Source organism: Papilio machaon, chromosome 7 (assembly GCF_912999745.1).
Source record: "Papilio machaon chromosome 7, ilPapMach1.1, whole genome shotgun sequence".
In the NCBI taxonomy this organism is placed as follows: Eukaryota; Metazoa; Arthropoda; class Insecta; order Lepidoptera; family Papilionidae; genus Papilio; species Papilio machaon.
Window position 1 is genome coordinate 6,273,345 of NC_059992.1, and position 22,216 is coordinate 6,295,560.

Sequence of the window (22,216 nt, forward strand, 5' to 3'; positions counted from 1 at the left end):
CGACGGCGGCCATGTGCAATCCGCTACTTCTATCGCTTGCGCGCCCGCTGCCGCTTCCGCGCGAAAGTGAAAATTCGCTAGGCACTTTCTCCCCACCCGGCGCGACGGCGGAGCGGCCCGCCCTTCGCTGCACGCCGCGCCCCCGCCCCCCCGCTCGTTTCCCGCGCCGCCCGCCGAACGTCCCGCGTCCCTCCCGTTCGCCGCAAGGTCAGGCGCGCGCCCGCGTGCAGCGGGTGGCGAGGCGGCGGCGCGGCGACGCGCTGCGCTCTTGAAATTTCGCTTTCGTTCACTCGCGGTTATTAGTCGGCCGCGCGCGCTCCTGTAAGCATGTGTTTCGCGTGACGCGCTCCTACTTTCCGTGGCACGTTCGATTTCGTCGGCGAGTGCAGCATGGCCCCGCGGCGGCAAGGCGCCACAGGCGAACGCGACGCGGAGGACTACTCGCAGGGCTGCTGTGTGCCCGGCGAGTGCCTGCGCCCGCGCGACCTCGTCCGCGCCGAAGACGCCGTGCGCGTGCTGTGCAACAACGACACCTGCACCGTTGGCCGGTACATGCACAGAGAATGCTTCGAGCAATGGGAGGCCGGCGTGCTCGCCTATCTCAAGTCTTGTGGCCGAGCGCGCTCGTGGTCTGAACGCCAGCGCCACCAGAATCTGTGGACGAAGAAAGCTTATGATTTGGCATTCAAGGCCTGCGGCTGCAGATGTGGTCGAGGACATTTAAAGAAAGACTTAGATTGGGCTCCGCCGGGTGCGGTCATCAGAGCTGACGAGGAGAAGAAGAGGCGCAGGCGAGCGCGCTCGGGGCGGACGCCGGCAACCAACGACGTGCGTTCCAGGGCCTTCAGCCTGTCCAGTTCGGGCTCCTGCTCACCGCCATCGGCGCCCTCCGAGCCCTCTACGAGCCCTACACACGCCGTGCCTCAGCCCTTTACTCCGGCGAAGAGAAACTCCAAAACAGAAATCGTTTCCGACAGAGTCAGGTAGGTATTTTTAATTCTGTTTTTCACTTTCAGACTGGTAATCACTTGGCTCACTGCGGTAATCGTCGACGCACCTATTTATAATCAACTTCCTTCTATTAACATAAATAATTTAAATAGTACCGACATTATGGTTGTTTACAACGAAGCTTTGTCACTGCAAGTAACGACATGTTTACAATACGACAAGAAAGAACAGATGGTTTAAATGTAATCGATTCATCTTTTCTGGGAATTAATCTTCCGGCCAAGACTTCGCATCTCACACACTGACACATACTGACTCCCAAATTAAATGGTAATATGTTCTGTACGTAAAATGCCTACGGCGTGTTGAATGCGTTTCTTGTCGCTTGTTTATATCGTAACGAATAACAGCGGCACATAATTGGCGCGAAACTGGTTGGAAGTCTCGGGCCGGCTAGTTCGTTCGGAAACCGGCCCCGTCGCAGCTCTGCCCCGGAATGAGAGATAGTTGACTACCAAATACTAACCAAAACTACTACACGTATTCATTTATGTAAGTGGGGAACGCCTGTAATGGATTTATGGCCATATATGAAATACATAAAACTAAAAAAAAGTTCGTTACGGACATATTTTATAACATTTGAGCACATTTTAACAACATTATCGTTGAAATCATAAAATAAAAATATTGTAAGTAAACATGTTTTTGTTCTAGCTCTGAAAAAGTCTGTTTTATTATTAAAAATGTGACTATACCTTTAAAATTAAAAAATGAAAACTGAAGCATAAGAAGGTGTAATAAATGAACACAATTAAAGAAGCAAAAAAAGTAAGCAAAAGTATTTTTACAGCTTCACTTTTAATTTGAGAATTATGTCATTATGTGGAGTGATGCTGCAAAGTCGTATTTATACGAAAATTATTTATCAAAAAGTTAAAAGTGCTTAGAATAGGCAACCTGAGTAGTTTTTCGCACTTCACGCCCAGTGTAAGAGAACAATTATTGCACTTATATCAATATCTCCCCCTTGTTTTTAATGTTCATGAATATTTAATTTGCATAGCGTGTGACTATGAAATACAATACCAACTTTTTAAATGTAAAAAAAAACAATTTTAAAAAATAAGAAAAAAAAAATTCTCGAAATAAAGGCTACCAATGTTGTATGATATTTTTGGCGTTTTTTCAAAAGATATTTTCTTCAAATGAAGGAAGCCGACTGATCTCATTTGGACATTTGTTCAACTGTTTAGATTTGAAGCCGAAAAAACAATTTTTAGTCTTCTTTATGGAGTCAAAACCATGACCAAAAATATCAAAAGAGTACAATAAAGACTGATTTGATTACAGACAGGCTGGGCGTGTCATGAAAATAATTGTAAATTTTTTGACCTAAATGTAATAGACAAGTGGCCGCGATATACGAAATATTTTTGCAGTCCAATATTGCACAAGGGTAAATATTTTTCTTTTCTATCCTGCATTTTAAGTGTTTTAATCCGTGCAGGGACAGAGCACTCGCCGAAATTGGTGGAGCCCTAAAAATGCAATTTGACCGGTTCCCGTACATTAACCGCTCTGCGCACAGCTGGTTTCCGTTTCCCGTACACACACTCGTATTCCAAAAATGCATTTTCCCCAAATTACCAAACAGCTGCCTCTATCCCGAATTGTTGCGGTTTCTCCGCACAAAAGTTCATTATGTTTCCAAGATATTTGTTATCTATATTTATATTTTACTTCTTTATTGTTACAAGATAATACTTATGTAATATATAAACTTAAAAATAGAGTTACAATTCTTTTTACGAAGTTTTTTGTAGTTTGAGTGGACTTATTAAAATCAAAATGTCACACATTTCATAAACTGCATGCAAATAAGTTCTTGCAACTTTTTGCTATACAGAATAATTCTTTTCTCGCTTCGCTGTTCAGAAGAAATAATCGAGTATTACGATTGAATTAAATAACAGAAATGTATTAATAGAACGTGAACCGGTTATCACATGTCATAACAGCGTTATCTTCGCTCATGCATTTTTAAAGTAAATACGATAAGGCCTTACGAGAAAAACAAGATTAAATACTCAAGTTTTTTTCTTCAATAAAACGCACAATTATCGGTGTTACAGACTGAAGATAATTTATTCCTTATATATTTTTAATAAGTTGCAGCGAAGGTACTTGTTCGCAGTACGGTGCACATGGTTTAAAAAGAGCCCTACGGAAGTTCCCTACACCGAGCCCTTCTATAAATACGCCCTTGAATGTGCAATTCACAAATTGAGCATTCGGCCCATCATGCTGACGAATTTACACACTAATGTATTTAAGCTGTATTTTATATCCCTACATGTAATAAAATAGACATTCCTAAAAATGTGTTCCATTGAAAAAAAAAAAAATATCAATTTTTTTTCATATTTTTACCAATATATTGTGTAAAGCTAAGCTTATGTCGCGGTATTATTTCATATCATATAAATATTTGCATATTCCTGTTTGGTCTACGGAGTCTGCATAATGGGGTTGTGTTATTAATATTAATTTATTAGCGACTTCATTAAAACAACAAACTTCCTGTTATGTGCATAAAAAATATATATACACTCCTCGAACGTCAAGTACCCGCTGCTAAAGATTACTTTGTTTATGACGGACCCGTATGTTTAATTTGATCTTTTATTTACTATTAGTGTAAAGATTAAATTGTTCAAACATATATACAGCTTTTAATGTCAAATCAATGGCGTTACTGATTGTACTATACTTATGTAGGTATTTAAAGGTAAAGTTTGTCTCTCGGAATACAAGTAGACTTAATGTTTTGGCAATTGGGTTTCTATATTTTATAATATCATAAAAAGTATTGTCCAATTTGACAGAATTTGATGATCAAACCTTTTTGCAGATTTTAGATGTGGTCTCCAAATAGTAGACGAACAGGACAACCCAACCGTGTGGTTATGGTAATAGTCAACTCAAAAAAAAAATACAAAATCGTACATAATAAAAAAGAAATTTTACAATGCAAAATTTAAATATCGCAACTTTTAAAACCAGTTCTCACGATTGGCTCCTTTTAGTAAAGTACCAAATGCTATTTATCTCGGCATGCGACCGGTATTTCAGGATCGGTTCACAACATAACCAGGACCGCACACGATTTCCGCATCGATATTTTATTATTGTGCTCAGACATTCACAAACCGAGTTCTTCTTGAACGATTTTAATTATCTATTAAAGGCCTACATAAAATAATAGCGTTGCAAAACTGAAATTTGCTATCTCTGCCTAATTCAGAATTGTCATAGTCGTGAGAGCTTTATTTTCTAAGAACATGTAATTTGTATTCTGCTATTCAAGCTGTTTAAAGATGATCAGGTGGTTATACGGCTTTCGAACTGAATTAAATTAATTGAATGCAACAATATTATGAAATATCAACTCATTCAGTACGGGGAAGGAATATGACCTTCTATTTTTATGATAGTCATTTTGTTATATTTGCGAGACAAAACAAATAAAAAGGTCAAGAATAATTGAAATGTATCACGTATTACAAAAATAATTGTTCAATTTATTTTCTCACGCGTATTCCGTTTTGTTTTTAAATGTAACATTTCGATTCAATTCAATTGTTTTTTATCGAACGATAATATCAATGCCGTTAGTAGACAGAGAACAATTATTTCCTTGAAATTCCAATCTTACCATACAGCACAATACACGTGAATTGTATCTCTAATCAAGCAATAAGCGTAGGTGCTGTAGGTATTTTATAGCGTCAAGCTTTATTGAATCGTGGGCGAAGACCGCATGACGTCCGACTCTTATTTATCCGTTGTCTTGACCCATAAAAGTAACACGAAAAATAACCTCGTGAGCACTACTTAGGGACATGACCCTTTAATTGCACTGGCTATGTAGTAAAATTTTTTATTTTGTAAAACAAAAAAAGAAAGTTTTCGACTGTATTGGATTTTCAAGGAGTTACTTCTCTAGAACTTTTCATTTAATTTAAAAGTAAAGGATTGTTTCAAAAGTAAAAGCAGAGAGGCAGCTACTGGTCTAAAGTCTCGAGGCTACTTCATAAAAGTTGTCGCAATATTTCTGCGGCACAAAAATTAATACCATGGAATTTCTTTGTCATACTTCGGACAGATAAAACTATTGTTCCGTAAATAACAAATAAAAAAAAATATTTTATAGTGACAAGTAACATAATGTTTTTTATCACTTAAAACAATGACAGTTGTTAAAAATGCTTATTAGATCAAAAATTTGTCCTTCCTATGAAGACATAAACGTTAATGTGTACATATAAGTTACGAATACTCAATCAGTACTTTAAATAATAAGGCGGTTAATATGCGGTGAGGTGTTCAGCTTCCAGTTACTGTATCTATTACTCTCTATTAGGCTGCTCGGGTGCATCTAATTATATCTATCATTTGCTTATAAAACGAAACTATACCTAATTGTTGTTATGTGTACGTATGAAGGTCTTTTAATATCAAAAATGGACAACAAAACTATGTATTCTATACATATAATAAAACTGGTGTCTGCATTAATATCGAAATAAAAAAAAATCATTTTCGTGTACGTTTATTTTGCTTTAACTATAACGAAAAGCCATTTTTTTCCGTCTGTGTGTCTGTCCGCAAGCCACGTTTGTTCCGGGTAATATCCGAAACGGGTGAGCCAAAGGTAGCTGATGCACGCTGGCATATTATTGTCTATTTTTTATACCACGCTGACGAAGTCGCGGGTGACCGCTAGTATTAACTATATTTGGTACAAGTGATATAATCAAAGAAAGAGTTAAACAAAACGTTTAATGTTTGATTTAAATGAGGTATTAAAGTATAACAAAATGAGTACTAAAAATTGTTTTGATCATAGGACATACACGACTTATGCATATATTACCTGTCTTGTATTTTGAAGAATCCTAGAATGTTAAAAATACATCAGCTTATTTGCATTCTTTGCACGCATTTGTACGTAGAAAACATTGAGCTATATAAAAAAAGACACCGCAAAACCATATACAGAATAAGTATTACTTCTTTATCATAATAAATTCTACAGGATTTCATAAAGATTAATTTTAAATCGTTTAGATTTATATATACAGTCACTATTGCCATTACCAATGGTACATATTAACATTATATTTACATTTCACCACTATTTTTATAATAAAGTCTATCTGTTTCTTGTTACTTATGAAAGTTGTGTAAATATTTATATTGAAGGCATGAAAATGTCTTTTTCTCACACATTCCTTAATAACCAATGTTTATCACTTTTGTATTCATATTGAATGTTATAACCTGATGGTGTTTAATAATTCAAGTGATTTAGAGATCGATGTATAATTTGGCAGATACACGATCAGCGCTCGAAAAGTGGACCCACTAAAAGAAGACAGTAACCGACGAATTGTCTTCTTTTGTTGTCAAATCGATATTAGTTTTATAATAACCTTTATTATAATAGGCACACAAACGAACCATGAAGTAAATAATTACATATGCAAAATTTTGATGCGAGAAACGTATTGCCAAATTGATAAGAATAAGGCGGAATATGAGATATAACCAGAAATCTTGCTAATTATTTTTATCGCTAGGAATCGCCTATCAATATTTTGGTGTACTCTAAATCCAGACGCTGCACAAATTTTGTCTATGACGATTGCCTCAAAAATTCGTGCTAGGTTCACTGTTCGTTTTAGACTCGATAAGAGGTGTCAATGGTTTTGCTGTGATTATTGTAATTTTTCTAAATGAATATTATGAATATATGGCGATTTTAATATTATTTTCCGATATAAATTATCTAATATATAAAATTCTCGTGTCACAGTTTTCGTTGCCATACTCCTCCGAAACGGCTTGACCGATTCTCATGAAATTTTGTGAGCATATTCAGTAGGTCTGAGAATCGGCCAACATCTATTTTTCATTTTGTTTGGTTTTTTTTTAACTGCGCGCGGACGGAGTCGCGGGCGACAGCTAGTAATGTATAAACACGAACAGTGTTGATTATCAACGGAAAAGTCGCTATCTCAATAAATAGAACAGTACGACTGAAATGGTCTTGAGGGCAAATGTGAGTCATAAATAAATGATGTTTGCAATTACTTTATAAATAAACATAAGATGAAGTCAGGATCGTAAAGATTTGCCTTTTTACTTGGGAATATATTTAAAGTTCACAGTAATAACATATTGAATACTTGACATTAGTTGTGCGTTGAGATTTGATTAAACGTAAATAATGAGAATTTAAGAAACCTTTGAATTTAAGGTTTTTCTTATAAAAAATCTTTCTAGAAATTAAAATAACAGAACCATCTAAAGTTTTAAAATAATTAACAAACTTATTCATACCATATTCATTCATTTATTTAATTGTTAATTATCATTTTTTTTTATTTGTCTGAAGCGTATTACCATAGTAAGTAAGTTGAACTCATTCGTTTCACAAACTTGATCTCGTAAGCATACACGATGCATTAAAAAAAACACAGCTCATTAATTTAATATTTAGACTGAGTCACGAAATACCTATATCTTAATTATACCTAAAGTTTATAATCAAGAACTGTTATCACTAATTAACTACATTTTTCCTGTTACAAGCCGCGTAAACATTCGAGAATTAAACTTACTTTGTAGCAGTTTTTACTGACCAATTATGCAGAATTTTATAAATGTATATAAAATATAATTTTTAATTAAAGCACTTGACTTGCAATCTGCAGGTCCTGGGTTCGAATCCCGCCATGTACCAATGTGTTTTTCGATTTTCGATTTACATATGTACATTTATCCGACATTCTTACGGTGAAGGAAAACATCGTGATGCAACCTGCACATATCTGAGAAGAAATTCAATGATATGTGTGAAGTCAACCAACCCGCACTTGGCCAGCGTGGTTGACTATGGCCTAGTCACCTCTAACTTGGGGTAGGCTCCGAGCCCCTCGGTGGGGACGTATAGTGAGCTGATGATGATGATATAAAATATGCTTTTTTGTAGTGTAAACTGAAGTTAGTGAGAGGTGAGACTATAAAAAAAAAAAAACATTGAAGGATAAAAAAGTCTCATTTGTGAGATTAAATACCACTACTTCAAGCAATGGTCGATCTGGTCTAGGAATATTTTTATCATTAGATCCGAATTTTTATATTTTAAATGGTTGTGTTTTAGCAAAGCTGAGTGTTACTCAAGGCACTATAACTAGTCCATAGCTATTAAGTGTTTACATATTACAAGAAATTATGAAATAAACCGTAACGTTGATGTTAAAATTTTGCCCCTATGTGGTTGCAGGAAGACGACTATTCAGTCCGCGAAATTGTTGTGACACAAAAAGCAGTCTGATCACGTATGCTTATAACCTTGAGACGAGCCCACCGTGCTACCGTAATAATAGTTTCACACGAGGGCCAAACAATGATGCTGAGATTCAGTAGACTGTGTAGTACTGCTATTGTTTTAACCCACAACGCCCAGTCAGAACAGTGCTATTTTGTCTGTTTGTATGTGCGTCACAATGATGCAGTATTGCAATGTATTCTTTTCAGCCTCACTGTTATGCCCTCGTGTGAAACTGGCACAACGCTGTGTTAAGGCGCAGCTCTGGCTTATAACCGGCGATCTCTCGCCCCTATAAAAAGCTCGGATAAACGAAAGGCCAAGGCCAAGGTCACACGTGCGCGTTTTGTACTATTTTTTTTTTGTTTAAAACGCAACAGGCATTTAAATGTTAAATGCGTGTACATGGTAAATAAAATATAAAACAACTTTCTTTACATCCCATCTTTTGTAAATCGTAAATTTGTTTTATTTATTAAATCCGTTATTATGTATAATTTGCTATCTGTACTTCAATGTATATGTTTACATTTTCATAATATTCAAATGTCATGATAAATGTCAAATCATTTAATTTATCACCAGATTTTAGTTAAAACAACTGCCACTTAAATTAGATTCTTCTTGTTAACGAGTGTTAATTTAATTTAATAAAAAAAATGTTATTTTTAGGAGGTTAATAACAGTTCCTTAAGCAATGCGTCGCCGTGAGTCACTTCGCTCAGTGGCGCGTGAAGACTCGAAGAGGGGAGGCCGCTAAAGGGTATCATCACATGATACAAATACACAAATATAGACATTTTGATTGTATTCAACTAACTAAACAAACGTATCAACAGTTTGACTCACTCTCGAGATATCTTTAGCACACAACTCTTATCTAAAGTTCTGAAAACAAACGCCCTTTTTAAAATTGATAGTGTACAGCATTCTTGTACTATATTTACGCAGTTTGTTTTTGCAAAATAACGAATATTGTGATTTCATCCATAGATAGAATTTCATTTGATCAACTTGCGATGTATTGTAAGTTAAAAACTAATTTTAAAAAGTAGGTATGCGAAATCATTTGTTTACACATTACTAAATTTTTTTCACGTTCATTCTATTATCAAATTGACATCGAAGAAGGTAGTTTGTTCATAAAACAATTCCCTTAAAATAATGTTAAATAAGTAACTTATTATGTAATTTATTGTCGAGTGCGTGTATAAGTAAATAAACGGCTTACTGCGACGTTAGCCAAATGCGCAGTTTAAGCAACTGCATGAAGTGCTTCAATGACTATTCAGTTCCGTCCTCGTATGACGCAGAGGGTGGCAGGATCGTTAACGAATATTTAGTGCGTATCAAACATGCATCGTACGTAGGAGGGTGATTTTAAAACAATCTGTCCATGTTATTACCTAAATATAAAAATCATTAACTGCACATTCTTTCATTGAAGTGGCAAATAAATAATTTACCTAATGTTGGTTTTACTCCATATAATTACGACGAAGATACGAACCATTGATTTAAAATTAAGTTGAATAATGTAGTTAAAAACGCCAAATTGTTTACCTTTTATTCTAAAATGTTTTTTTACCAGTTTTTAATCGTCCGAGGCATCTTTGTAGCACCCTTTTAGTTCGTAGTCGAGTTTAGGGCGCCATCGACGCAACGGCGCATGTCCGCAGTAAATTGCAGCTGAATATCCGCCGGTATCCTGCACCCTTCCCGCTTTACTACGACGCGATTTAACTGCGTCACGTGAGAATCGCGACCTTGCACCAACTTACACGCCATAGTGTCGGGAGTACACCGACAGTGGAAACTTTGTGTGAGCACAATGCGTTTTTATGAAGCTCAAAAAGTGGCGCGACTCGCGTTTTGAATTGCAAATATCCGTGATTATGCACAGTGGTGTCGGGTGATGTGTTCGAGTGTATTTTACGTGCTGTGCGGCGAGGAAACGTGGACACGCACCGCTTTACCCTGTGTGCGATTTCGGTGTGACGCAGTTAACTTTAAGTTTTGACGCACGACATGTTGACATGGGTCTTGTTTTATTCGTCGATTTTCAATTGGCTTCTCTTCAACAATTGTATTTTCTTTTCTTTGTTACTTTGTGGGTGCATGTTTTTACCTTTTTTTCATATTTATAAGCTATGATGTAGGTTGATCCGGATATAGGCATATTAGTCATGTTGTTTGTGACTTTAAGTAAATGCTAATCTTACAAGACTGATGCGACGTTTTTGTGACAGACTACAAAATAATATGGGAATTATTCTTTTTATGAAAATGAAGTTAATTATAGCATAACTAATAAATAATATTTGTAATAAATACAAAAAAAATAAACTAACGTTACTGACTGATTCACGTTTAGTCAGCACAGTATTCATTGCAAAGTCTGGCGACGAGCGACAATTCAAAGCGGGTTATGCATATTTTAGCCATTAATACCCGAAATGACTCGTGCAAGTCCTGCCACGGACGGACGCAGTGACCGCCAGCTTTGGTACAATGCATGTGTCAGCATTCAATGAAACTTTCAAGACTTGGCTGCAACTTGCTAGTTTAAATTGCTTTATACTTGCCTTTATTGTTCATTGTTAATGTTATGTTGATTCCACCTAACTTATAGTAGAAGTTTTTTTTTTGGTCACATTGTTTACTAACTTATAGCGGTCATAAAGTATTGGTAATTTTTAGTTGCATAGAATTATGAATGCATGCTCACAATAAAGAATTTAATCTTTATGAAAGCTTCTTTGACAATAATATATTGATTCGAACCTTACATCAAGAATAAATGATAGAAGCTAAACTAAAAGTACTTAAGCTGGCACCAAGTGTGCCATGGAATGGAACTAGTGCTTAAACATTTAGCAACAAGGGATGTAAAAAGCACGAACGCGCGCCAAACAGCAAGCATTGCCGATTGCACCGGGAGAAAGTTCGGATAGGTTCAGGGCCGAGGCGATGCTATTTGCGTCGCGCGGCGGGCGATCGTCGATGCAAATAAATTTGTGAACGAAGCTTTATGTTCCGGGCTAAATATAAGATGCGATGTTGCCGTGCCGAGCTGCTGTCACTGCATTTCACATTATCTGTACACTTTCGAAGATTGCACGCGATCTAAACGCATGCGCAAGCCTCGACGAATTCAATAGATGCTACTTAGAAATATGGAGGGGGAATTGTAATAATTGAGGAACACGAGACGTGTGAAAATTCAATCGTCAGATTATGATTTTACAATGATTCCAAAATTTACATTTCCGATACGTTTACATCACTTGTCTGTTATTTTTCAGTATTTTAACTTAGTATTTTTACCATCTTAGTTTTCAAATGGTCTTCTAAATAACCTCTGTGCATTAATAATTGTACCGCGACCGAGTAAACAATTTAATTAAGTGCAATGTTTCACCGTTTCAAGTACCTATTGTATTCATAATAAAAGCAATGTTATATCATAAATCTATAATTAGCTCTTTTATTCACTTTATTGCCATGAACTTATCAGTATAAATCGTATAAAGCGACTTTATTCAGGTCGTTCATGAAGAATGCGTTTGTGTACATAACGCATAACTAACGTGTCATGCTCGGATATTAAATTAACTTATTTAAATAACAATCGTATTGAAATATGGCACTGAGCCAGTTGATAATTCACAAGGTAAGTATCGGTGCGCACTGAGAATGTTGTAATGGCAACCGTTATACGTAAAGTTCAGTAGTTCGTTGAGCCCATATACCGAGCGCTCATTGTCCAAAGGTCAAACGCCAACTTGTCTCCTCTCCTTCCTATTCGAATACGTCCAATTTTCTCTGTTCTGACTAACAAGCAAGTCGCTTCTTTATCGCCTTTGACATCATTCAAATATCTCTTTGGAGATTTTTTTTATTGGTCGGAGTCTTCTCCACTGCAACAAAAAGCAGTAATCAAAAATGTAGATCATAAAAACAGCTACTTGTTTATATATATATATATAGACGAAAAAAAAACTTGTGAATTTCAATGCCAGCTTTGCACTGTTAATTAGATATAAGGTAGTCATTGAAAATGGATACATTTTGTTCTAACTTTTCCAGGAACGAAGTCTAATTTTAAAAAACCTCCCCGTTACCCTTGTCGGGAGTGCTTGTTGTCTTTTGATTAAATTCGCTGTGGCTTCCCAGACAGGGTTAAATTTCCAAATGCACTCTTTTGAGCCTAACCCTCACGAAGTGTCGCCTCGGTAATGCTAATTGGGTTGGCAGCGGACTTAATTTAAATGTACGTCGCAGATGGCCCTTGTGTTGCAATGCATGCAACTAAATCTCCTAGTATCCGTTGCGATGGGCTGGGCTTGACGTACAGATTAGATGTTAGATTTATGGATGCGTTGACTTGTCACTATCATATAAGAATTTATTAATGCTGTCATTGTGTTGATTGTTCACTTTCGGTTCACTTCTGCGATTGTAGCGAAGCATTGTTATAAAATGCCTTCGCATGTTTTGTCTATTTCTTCATATGTCATTTATCTTTTCTATTCTCAAGTAAGTTTTTTAATTTAAACCAAATCCGAACGACAGTGAATAGTGTTATTGCAATTTGCGTTATAATTTATGTTTATTGAAATAAATTCTGTCGCCACAATTGCCTCTACAATAAACTTTAATATTAATTTACAATTCTAACATAACTCGCATTTTACATTTGGTATTTACGCATTGACTACCAGTTAATAATAAATTTTATCCGAACATATTTGCTGCTTGTTTATCTATTCTCACTTAATAAATGCGATACTTGTCAAAGCCATTGTTTATTTAATTGATTTATTTTGGATACTGGTTAGTATTATAATTTTATAAATAAACCTTGTTTATAAGTAAATTTGAATACCATGAGATTTCTCAGGTGAGGTAAATGCATTCGTTTTAGACATGCGTAGGTCAGATTCGTGCAAGTTGCTTCTAGGTCTCAATTTATCATCGGTCCTTGAGTTGTAACTGCTATTAAATTATTCGCTAGAGCATCTCGCTAACAACCTATGTGTGTCAGTAGCTGCATTTTATTAATGACATTATTCTCTTATAAAAAATCAAAATGTTGTTTTGTTTGGCTGAAGTTTGAAGAAATTAATAATTATTTCTTAAAAACTAGCTTTAATATTAACAAATTACTTAATGTATAGATATAAAAATACCTATACATTTGAGGTAAATTTTTAAAACACATGCTTACGAAATTATTTCCTTTAATTGTACGTACTTAAATTATACGTACCTGTTTTAGTGTTTTTGTAGTGTTAATTTTGCACCTCTAGGTTTCGACTATTGAAACACACACAGAAACTCAGCCATCACTCTTATTCTCAGCCATCTCTTATTTTATACTCAGCCATCTCTTATTTTATACTCAGCCATCTCTCTTATTTTCTAAAATAAGAAAAAAACAGACTTAACAAATATTTTTGTACAATTCACTCGCCTCAGCTTGTAATCGAATCTAGAATTCTATTCTCTTTACCATGGCATAACGGTTTAGTTCAACCTATAGGTCACGAAGTGAAGTACAAAATCTCTCATTCTATTTCAAAGAATCATTATAGTTACATTTCTCTATTGTAACAATACTAACCGCTAACCGTGACTCGTTATCGTCTGGACTATTCACAGACGACATTAAATAAATAAAATATATAATATTGTAATAGAAGTTATTTTATCACGATCGTAATATTTCTCATGGAACTAACCATCCTCAACACAAATGCAGTTGTAAAATCATGTGCAATGTGCATTCGTGACGTAAACAGTGCATGGTAGTATTTATAGTATGTTTACTTCTCCGACACATATGTACATTGTATTTTATTATCGGATAATGAGTTTTGTTGATGATCAACAGTTTTAAAATGTTTTAAATTTACCTATTTAGTTTTTTATTATGCAAATTATTTCTAAGGGTAATTTTAGTTTAAAAAAAAAAACAAATGTCAAAGTGTAAGCTATTTTATATATTCTGTAATTCCATAACCTAAAACATTATTTTGTCTATTCTATAAATCAATAACACTTTTGATTATTTTAAAATAACATCATTTATCATTGATTTGGGATCCACCATATTATTTAAATATTTGATTCACAAATTTGAAATAGAAATATTCTACTTATTTTGTTATTAATCGGACAGTAATTCGATATCGTAAATTAAAAGTATTGTAATGAGTAGTCTGAATGACAGCCAAGTTGGCATCATTCGGGGAATCGTGAGACAGATGTAAGATTAGTAATTGTAAAAAAGTTGTAATTTACAATTCATCAAAGAAAATATACGAGTTAAAGAAGACTGTATTTTATTAAAAGTATTCTCCGGCTGTGACTCCCACAGCTTCAGAAGTGGGATGACACGAGAACAAGCGTTGTTTTCGATCTACGTCTACAAAGTTCATGTGAGTAAACCTTGTTCAATCAAATTTAAACATAAACATATTGCTGAAAAGTGTGTTTGTAGATAAACTGTAAGCGAATACAGAGAGAAGGATTTGTTTTGGGTTACAAAGCCATAACAAAATGGCTTAGGGTTGTGCTATGGTTCGTGTATGTGGGGAAAGTAAAGTACCTACATGGATACTTTTGGTTTTATCAAAATATCACTAGCACTCAAAAGTGTGTGCTATTTTTTTTTTAAATTCATTATTCCTTATTCTCAGTATGGATTCTTATTATTAGTTGCTTTTATGTTTTTTTTTAACAAATTATCATATTATATTATTATAATATTTTGTTATTTTGGTTATTATTTTGTCCAAATAAATACATAATTAAATAAATATATCAGAGATTGTGGATGTACATTGCAAAGTAAAGCAATCTTCCATTTAATGGAACAACATAAATGAAGGTGATTGTACATTTATGTCAAAAATGCTACATGTGGAAAGTACAAAATGTTATGTTGTTATTATTTAATTAAATTATTTTCTTAAATTTGGGTGTATTGTACAGATTTAAATACATTCTATGTATACAAAAAGGGTAATTATACACATAAATTAACTTCTTAGAAGTTAAGTTTAGTAAATACTATATCACAAGTTACACATAGCCAAAGCAATTAATTCAAGATTTACATCCTTATACTTCTACTTTTATATACTTGAAAATCAATATGAATACAAATAAAAGTTAACTTTGACTAACAAAACAAGATGTTGTTGAATGAAATAAATCTAATATTTTTAAGATTAACTATACAACCTACATTTTAATTCTGCAGACAAATTATTTTATAAAGTTTTGTGGAACTTTGCTCTAATCCTAAGATTAATTATGATGTGTTAAAATAAATATATAAAGTTTCAAAAAAAAATATTGAAATTACAGAACTTCTTTATTTATATCTCATAATTTATAAATAACACTTGATTTTTGGGTTTCCTGGTTTTACCTGTATGTGACTATGATACTAAGGCGAGTTAAAACTCCTGAATCCTATAGTGTGACTGGTATTTTGGGATTATTGATTCATTCCTTTACTATTCATTCCTTTCTTGCATGTTACAGTACTTATATTGATGTTTACAATTGTAATGCCAAGAACTTACATGTGACACCCTGTAAGGGCATAGCAATATATGTGTAGGTACCAGAGTTTTGTACAATAATAATTAAATTCCATTAAACATTTTCGAGTTTACATGAATAATAAATTAAAAATCTATAGAGAAAATGAACATGGCTGTTTATGTAACCTGACAAAATTCTAGTTTTTATGCTATTCCTGTATTGTTCTTTGTTACGAACTAAGGAGATTATGTTGGAACATTTTAGTATTGTTATTGGTTACTACGCTGATAATTGTCAGTTTCAGATGCCACAATGGGACGTGAGAACGATAATTAAGGAGATCCAGTTGTGCCCAGGTGCGAGGACCAGGGTGAAAATAAAGACTAGCATTGCGTGATGATAAGACTAGCGTGTATTCACGGCTGAGAAGCGAGATCGGCGACAATCCGGGTTTGAGACTAATGACTAAGACTGACGTGAGACTGATATGAGATCGATTACAGATACCTATGAGTTCTCAGGTGTGAGAGCAGTGAAAGACTGACGGGAGCTCAAGTGTGAGAGCTATAACAGAGACTGACGTGAGCTCAGGTGTGAGAGCTATAACAGAGACTGATGTGAACGATGAATCAAGGTTGTGCTCTCAGGTGTGAGAGCGACGGCCGCGATTTGTATCCACTGAAGTATGTGAACGATGAATCAAGGTTGTGCTCTCAGGTGTGAGAGCGACGGCCGCGATTTTTATTCACTCAAGTATAAGAACGATGAATCAAGGTTGTGCTCTCAGGTGGGAGAGCGACGGCCGCGATTTGTATCCACTGAAGTATGTGAACGATGAATCAAGGTTGTGCTCTCAGGTGTGAGAGCGACGGCCGCGATTTTTATTCACTCAAGTATAAGAACGATGAATCAAGGTTGTGCTCTCAGGTGGGAGAGCGACGGCCGTGATTTGTATCCGCTCAGGTAAGAGAGCGATGAATAAAGTTTGTATTCTCTCAGGTGTGAGAGCGACAGCCGAGATTTGCCGAGCTCACGGGCGTGAGCAATAGATCAAATCTGCGAATGCTTAGGAGCGAGAACTATGGCAGACCCAAGAACTTACCCAGTTGCAAGAGCGGAGTGAGACGGGAGAATCCGAGGTTTTTGAACTGGCCGAAACCTTTACGGTAGCAGCATGTCGAGGCTAATCATTGCAGTGCGGAGGTGCACATGCTAGAAGCGGAAGTGTGCATTAATCGCCGCGAACCGAAGGAGCCACGTTGGAGAGGAAAGTCGAAACCGGAGCCTTCACTCTGCTGGAGATTGGCGTTATTTTCCAGGTGGCAATGTTCACCCGTTAAACGCTTCGCGACTTTAAAACACAAAAGGAATCCGGCAGCAGCAGTATGATGACTCGCGGCGCGGACAAGCTAGCTCTAGTAGCGCATCGACAGGACGAGACGGACAAGTCGACACGAACACGTACACGAGCAGAGAACACGTTGTGGGCCTGCTGTTTACAACCGCCTGCCAAACCACATCACAGTAGCTACCAGCTTCGCCTCATTTAAAGATAGATTAAAATCGTGGCGTATCCAGAAAGCTCGGTATAACTATGAATGATTTTTGTTGACTAAGAAAAATAATGTGTAAACAATTTCTTGGTTTACATTAAGATTCTGTTATTATAAGATAGATTTTATAACTTTTACTTTTATGAACTGTAATTTATATATTACCGTTAAAATTGTTATTGTAATTACTTTTGAAGCATTATTGCTACTTGAAGGTAGGTTTGTTGATCGGATGTTGGATATTTGTTCATCAGGCGACCGATTGCTTGTTGAAATGCTTATTGTATTGAAGTTATGGCCGTAGAGACGGCTCGATTAAATATTTTGACGCTGATATTCGTAATGACAGGAGAAATGCAACTATTGCTTCAAAATCGAATGGTTCAGGATTGACTTGCTATAGCCGACCAACTAGGACTTTGAGTTTGACTTTTGAGACTTTAAGTGTGCTCACGGAAAGTAAAGCATGTGAAGGATTGTAGCGCCTCTGTTTGTTGTTTCGAAAAGGTGCGCGCTCTGATAAGGACATTGAGAAGGTGCCGGACCGAAATGGAGACGATAAACGAGTTGCCCAACTGATTCGGACGGGGGGCGCTCGACTAATATATATTCGACGTTGAAATTAATGACCACAATGTGTATTGCCGTTTGCATTTGGGAAGCTAATGACCCCTTGCCAGCTCGATGGTAGAAGGAGTGCAGAGATGGGACATCATGACACCAGAAGACGGGCCCGCTCTTTTGTAATGGTTAATGGCCTAGGTGTATTGGAGGGCGTTACGGAGGTTTCGTTCAGAGTTAAGGTAAGGAGAACTGCTAAGGCAGTGGATATGTATGTGATAAGTGACGACTTTGTGAGTAACATTTATTTACAGTGATCCCTGATATTTTTATGACTGGTGCACTAAAAGTATTTGAGGTGATCCCAGGGCTAAAATATATTTTGAAGCTACTAGAGTCGTTAGGATGCCTAAATCTACTCATGCGTAGTTCATGTTGTTTCTTCTCCTTTTATTGATCCGAAAATGTATGTTAACTTTTTTATTGGGGGTACAGCCGGAAAGAAGTGTTGTTTATTTCTTGGCGAATACGAAACGAGGAGTATATTTAGCGCATTATAGACTTGTAATTTATCGGATGGCTCTTACAAGAGATTAATTTGCTACAACTGGTTTTGAACGCCGAGGCAGTTTTGGTTCCTCTGACTCCTAACTATTTATGCATGAAAGAAATAAAAATAATATCTGACGTGTTTCGGTTGAGTTTTAGCACTTACTTACTCATATACGATGAGGATGAAGTGGAAATGTAAACTAATTATTGCGTAAAAAGTCTTCATTTGGTTATTTAGGCTTAAATATAAAGTAATAACAAGAAAGAAATATGCATCGAAATATGGCTGTGTTCTTACGAGTCTTATAGAACTATTATTTATAGGGATTTTTATATCAAACGAACATTGAATCGTTGTTAGAGGCCTCTGGTTTGTTAGGTGACAGTGACCTTTTTCCACTCTTCGAAATTCAAAATTCAAACATTCAAATTCCGTTTCTTTATCATGTCAATACTAGTTGAACACAGCGGTGTGATGATCGGTCTATTTTGGCTGTTTTTTTTGTTTCTAGCCGATATCTTGAAATCTCGTTCGACATCATCCAAACATGTTTATTTCGGTTTTCCATGTAATCTACGTCCCTCTCGTCGACTCTCTATTAGACGCTTGGGCTCTCTGCAGTTACTCATTGCCGCTAATTGTCCTGGTTGACGTAACTGTCCAATGTTGGTGGCCTTGATGACATTTTCTCATTAAAGACATTATAGACAGTTTTATTTAGGAATAATTGTTAAACTAAAGGATATAATAATGTATGTCTACTATTCTTCTTTTGGTTCTGACTTATATTAGAACCGTTACCTTCTATAATATGGCTGAATTGCAGTCTTATACTGATGAATAATTTAAGCATTGAAGAATAAGATAGTTGAAAAGAAGAGTTGCTTTTCAGTTGAACTTCACGAACTAGGTTCCACAAGTTTAGTAGAGGTGGTTGTCCAGGTTCCGGTTCGTTTTTGCTGAGGAATATGGGTTAGTTCTGGTTTAAATGAACTGTCGTGATTTAAATTACAGGGCCAACAAGGGGTACTGTACACTCCTCCGAACTGAAAACCTATTAGACTGATTTCGGGCAATAAGGTTTTTACTCGCTGAATCTAACTCTAGTTTTTGTCAGGTACTAATAGCCGAGGAGTCACGCTATAAAGCTGCCTAACTGAGGAGCTACAGCGTTTGGTAGTTTTAGAGCTGCTTAATCTTGCCATTTTTCCTTGACACCATTGATTTTCTTGACTATGAAGTGAGTGCAAGTGGAGTTGGTCCTGGCTACCATGGAACTGAGGCTGTATCTGGGTTTTTCGATCCAGCGCGAACTAGGTGGATTTCTTAGACCTTCTGGATTTTGGGAAAATTCATAAAAATTACCCTTCATATGGAACACAGATAACTGATCTTTTAAAAAGTGACAAAAGAATATTCTTGGCGTGGCAGTGGGCCCTGTTTCTCAAACGTTGAAGGAATATTTTCTGAGTGACCGCGGAAACATAGTTCATTTCCACATTGAGCCATGACCCGGTTGAGATGCTTGAGCTAGAATTTATTAACTATATTTATGTATTGGCTGTTGAGGATGGAGAACAGGACTGGATCACCACAGGCTAGTCATCCGATGAAAAGATGAAGGCGTTAAAGGCGGAATAATATAACTTTTAGATACAGATTCGAAACAGACCTTGGATGCAACAACAATTATAAAGAAACTAAAAGAAAACAAATCAGATTTATCGAATTGTTGAAGATGATAATAGGGAAGAGGAGGAAGAGAATAAAGATCTAAACTATAAGTTTTATATGTCAGCCTCGTGCAGAGCGGTTATTTTATTTTGTAAAATTACTGTTTGATTAATAATTTGATAATTAATTGATAAGCGTGGTTTAGTTAAAGGTATGAAGTAGTTTATTTTATTTGTTCTTAAAGTTAATGTTAAAATAACTAATGATTTAGAGCCGACTACTATGTATTTTATATATGAATTCGATAAATTTTTAATTACTTCAAGCGAAGGGACTCGCTTTTAGCAGGAAGGCCGAGCTGTAAGCTATTTTATATATTCTGTAATTCCATAACCTAAAACATTATTTTGTCTATTCTATAAATCAATAACACTTTTGATTATTTTAAAATAACATCATTTATCATTGATTTGGGATCCACCATATTATTTAAATATTTGATTCACAAATTTGAAATAGAAATATTCTACTTATTTTGTTATTAATCGGACAGTAATTCGATATCGTAAATTAAAAGTATTGTAATGAGTAGTCTGAATGACAGCCAAGTTGGCATCATTCGGGGAATCGTGAGACAGATGTAAGATTAGTAATTGTAAAAAAGTTGTAATTTACAATTCATCAAAGAAAATATACGAGTTAAAGAAGACTGTATTTTATTAAAAGTATTCTCCGGCTGTGACTCCCACAAAAGCTAGTCAAAAACTAGGTATAGCTAAGTGTGCGAATGATGTCTTTAAAAAAATAATAAAATGTACTTTTTTTACATAATCTAAATGGAGTTAGTTATCAGACTAAGATACTGGATATATAGCATATTATTAAGATTAAAGATTTTTCATTCGATAGTTTTGACATTTTAATTTAATAAATATAAATGAATTGTACGATTAATTATCACAGTCTAGTTTATTTCGGTTCACAATTCAGTATATCAATTGGTCTTTTGAACCATGGTTTGATGTTTGCAGTGTTATCTATATTATACAAACGTATGCAGAGATAATTATAACCAACGTGAAGTACCGCCATCTTCAAGTACTGTTGCATTGTAAATAGCTATTAAATGCACGCACATTTTAGTTGCAATCAATGGTATAATCGTTGGTAGACATGATATTTTGTTGTTAGAAATTATTTTTAATTAATATAATTATTCCATTTTATTCCATTTGAAGAAATTATTTTTAATTAAAACCTCCTGACTTTATTGAGTATTAGAATATTTATATAAGTATTTTTATACTTATGTAAGTATTTTTATATTTTTTCGAATTATCATATGATGGATTTGTAATTCGAATAATAATTCTCAGTGACTAATCATAAAAAAACTTTGTGTTTTTATTATGCTTAAACATATGTTAACTCTTTTATCGCACGCTGATATTAGACAAAACCAGAAAACACGAATATTGAAATATGATTATGCGTACGCTTCCTGAATGCGATCTTGACAAAAAAATAACAAATTACTTATACCGGAATACAGAAACTTTTTGTCATATTATTGACATATCATTCAAATGTTTGCCAAAGTTTGAACATTGGTTTTGTACTTAGGTCAGTATGATTTTAAATAAGTGTTTCGATACTGGTATCTCACAATAAGAAACATTCGCGGTCTCTGCGTTTCAGGAGTGCAAGTTGAAGGCTTAGCTCTAAGCAATGCAAAACATAACGCTTCAAGTATTAGCCGTGCTAACTTAATGTGCAATTACAACGCTCGGCTCTTTTCAAGTACCAATAAAGCCATGTTTGACTCCTTTTATGCGGGGACTGGTTAATAGACATGGATTTGTTAGAGATTTAAAGACCAAAATAATATCTGGGGTAGAAAAAATATTTTATCACTAACTTTTGCCCGCCACTACGTCAGTGAAGAAAAAGGTAAAAAGTGGTACT

At 35.4% G+C, this 22,216-nt stretch overlaps 1 protein-coding gene across 1 annotated transcript in view; it reads left to right on the forward strand.

The window, feature by feature from the left end:
- The first annotated feature begins 251 nt into the window (after positions 1-251).
- The window catches only part of LOC123720920 (headcase protein), a 66,051-nt gene continuing 44,086 nt past the window's right edge, over positions 252-22,216 (forward strand). Inside the window, exon 1 of the mRNA XM_045678594.1 lies at positions 252-983. Within this exon, the coding sequence (XP_045534550.1) occupies positions 391-983 (593 nt within the window). The 5' untranslated portion in view covers positions 252-390. The remainder of the gene's footprint in view (positions 984-22,216) is intronic.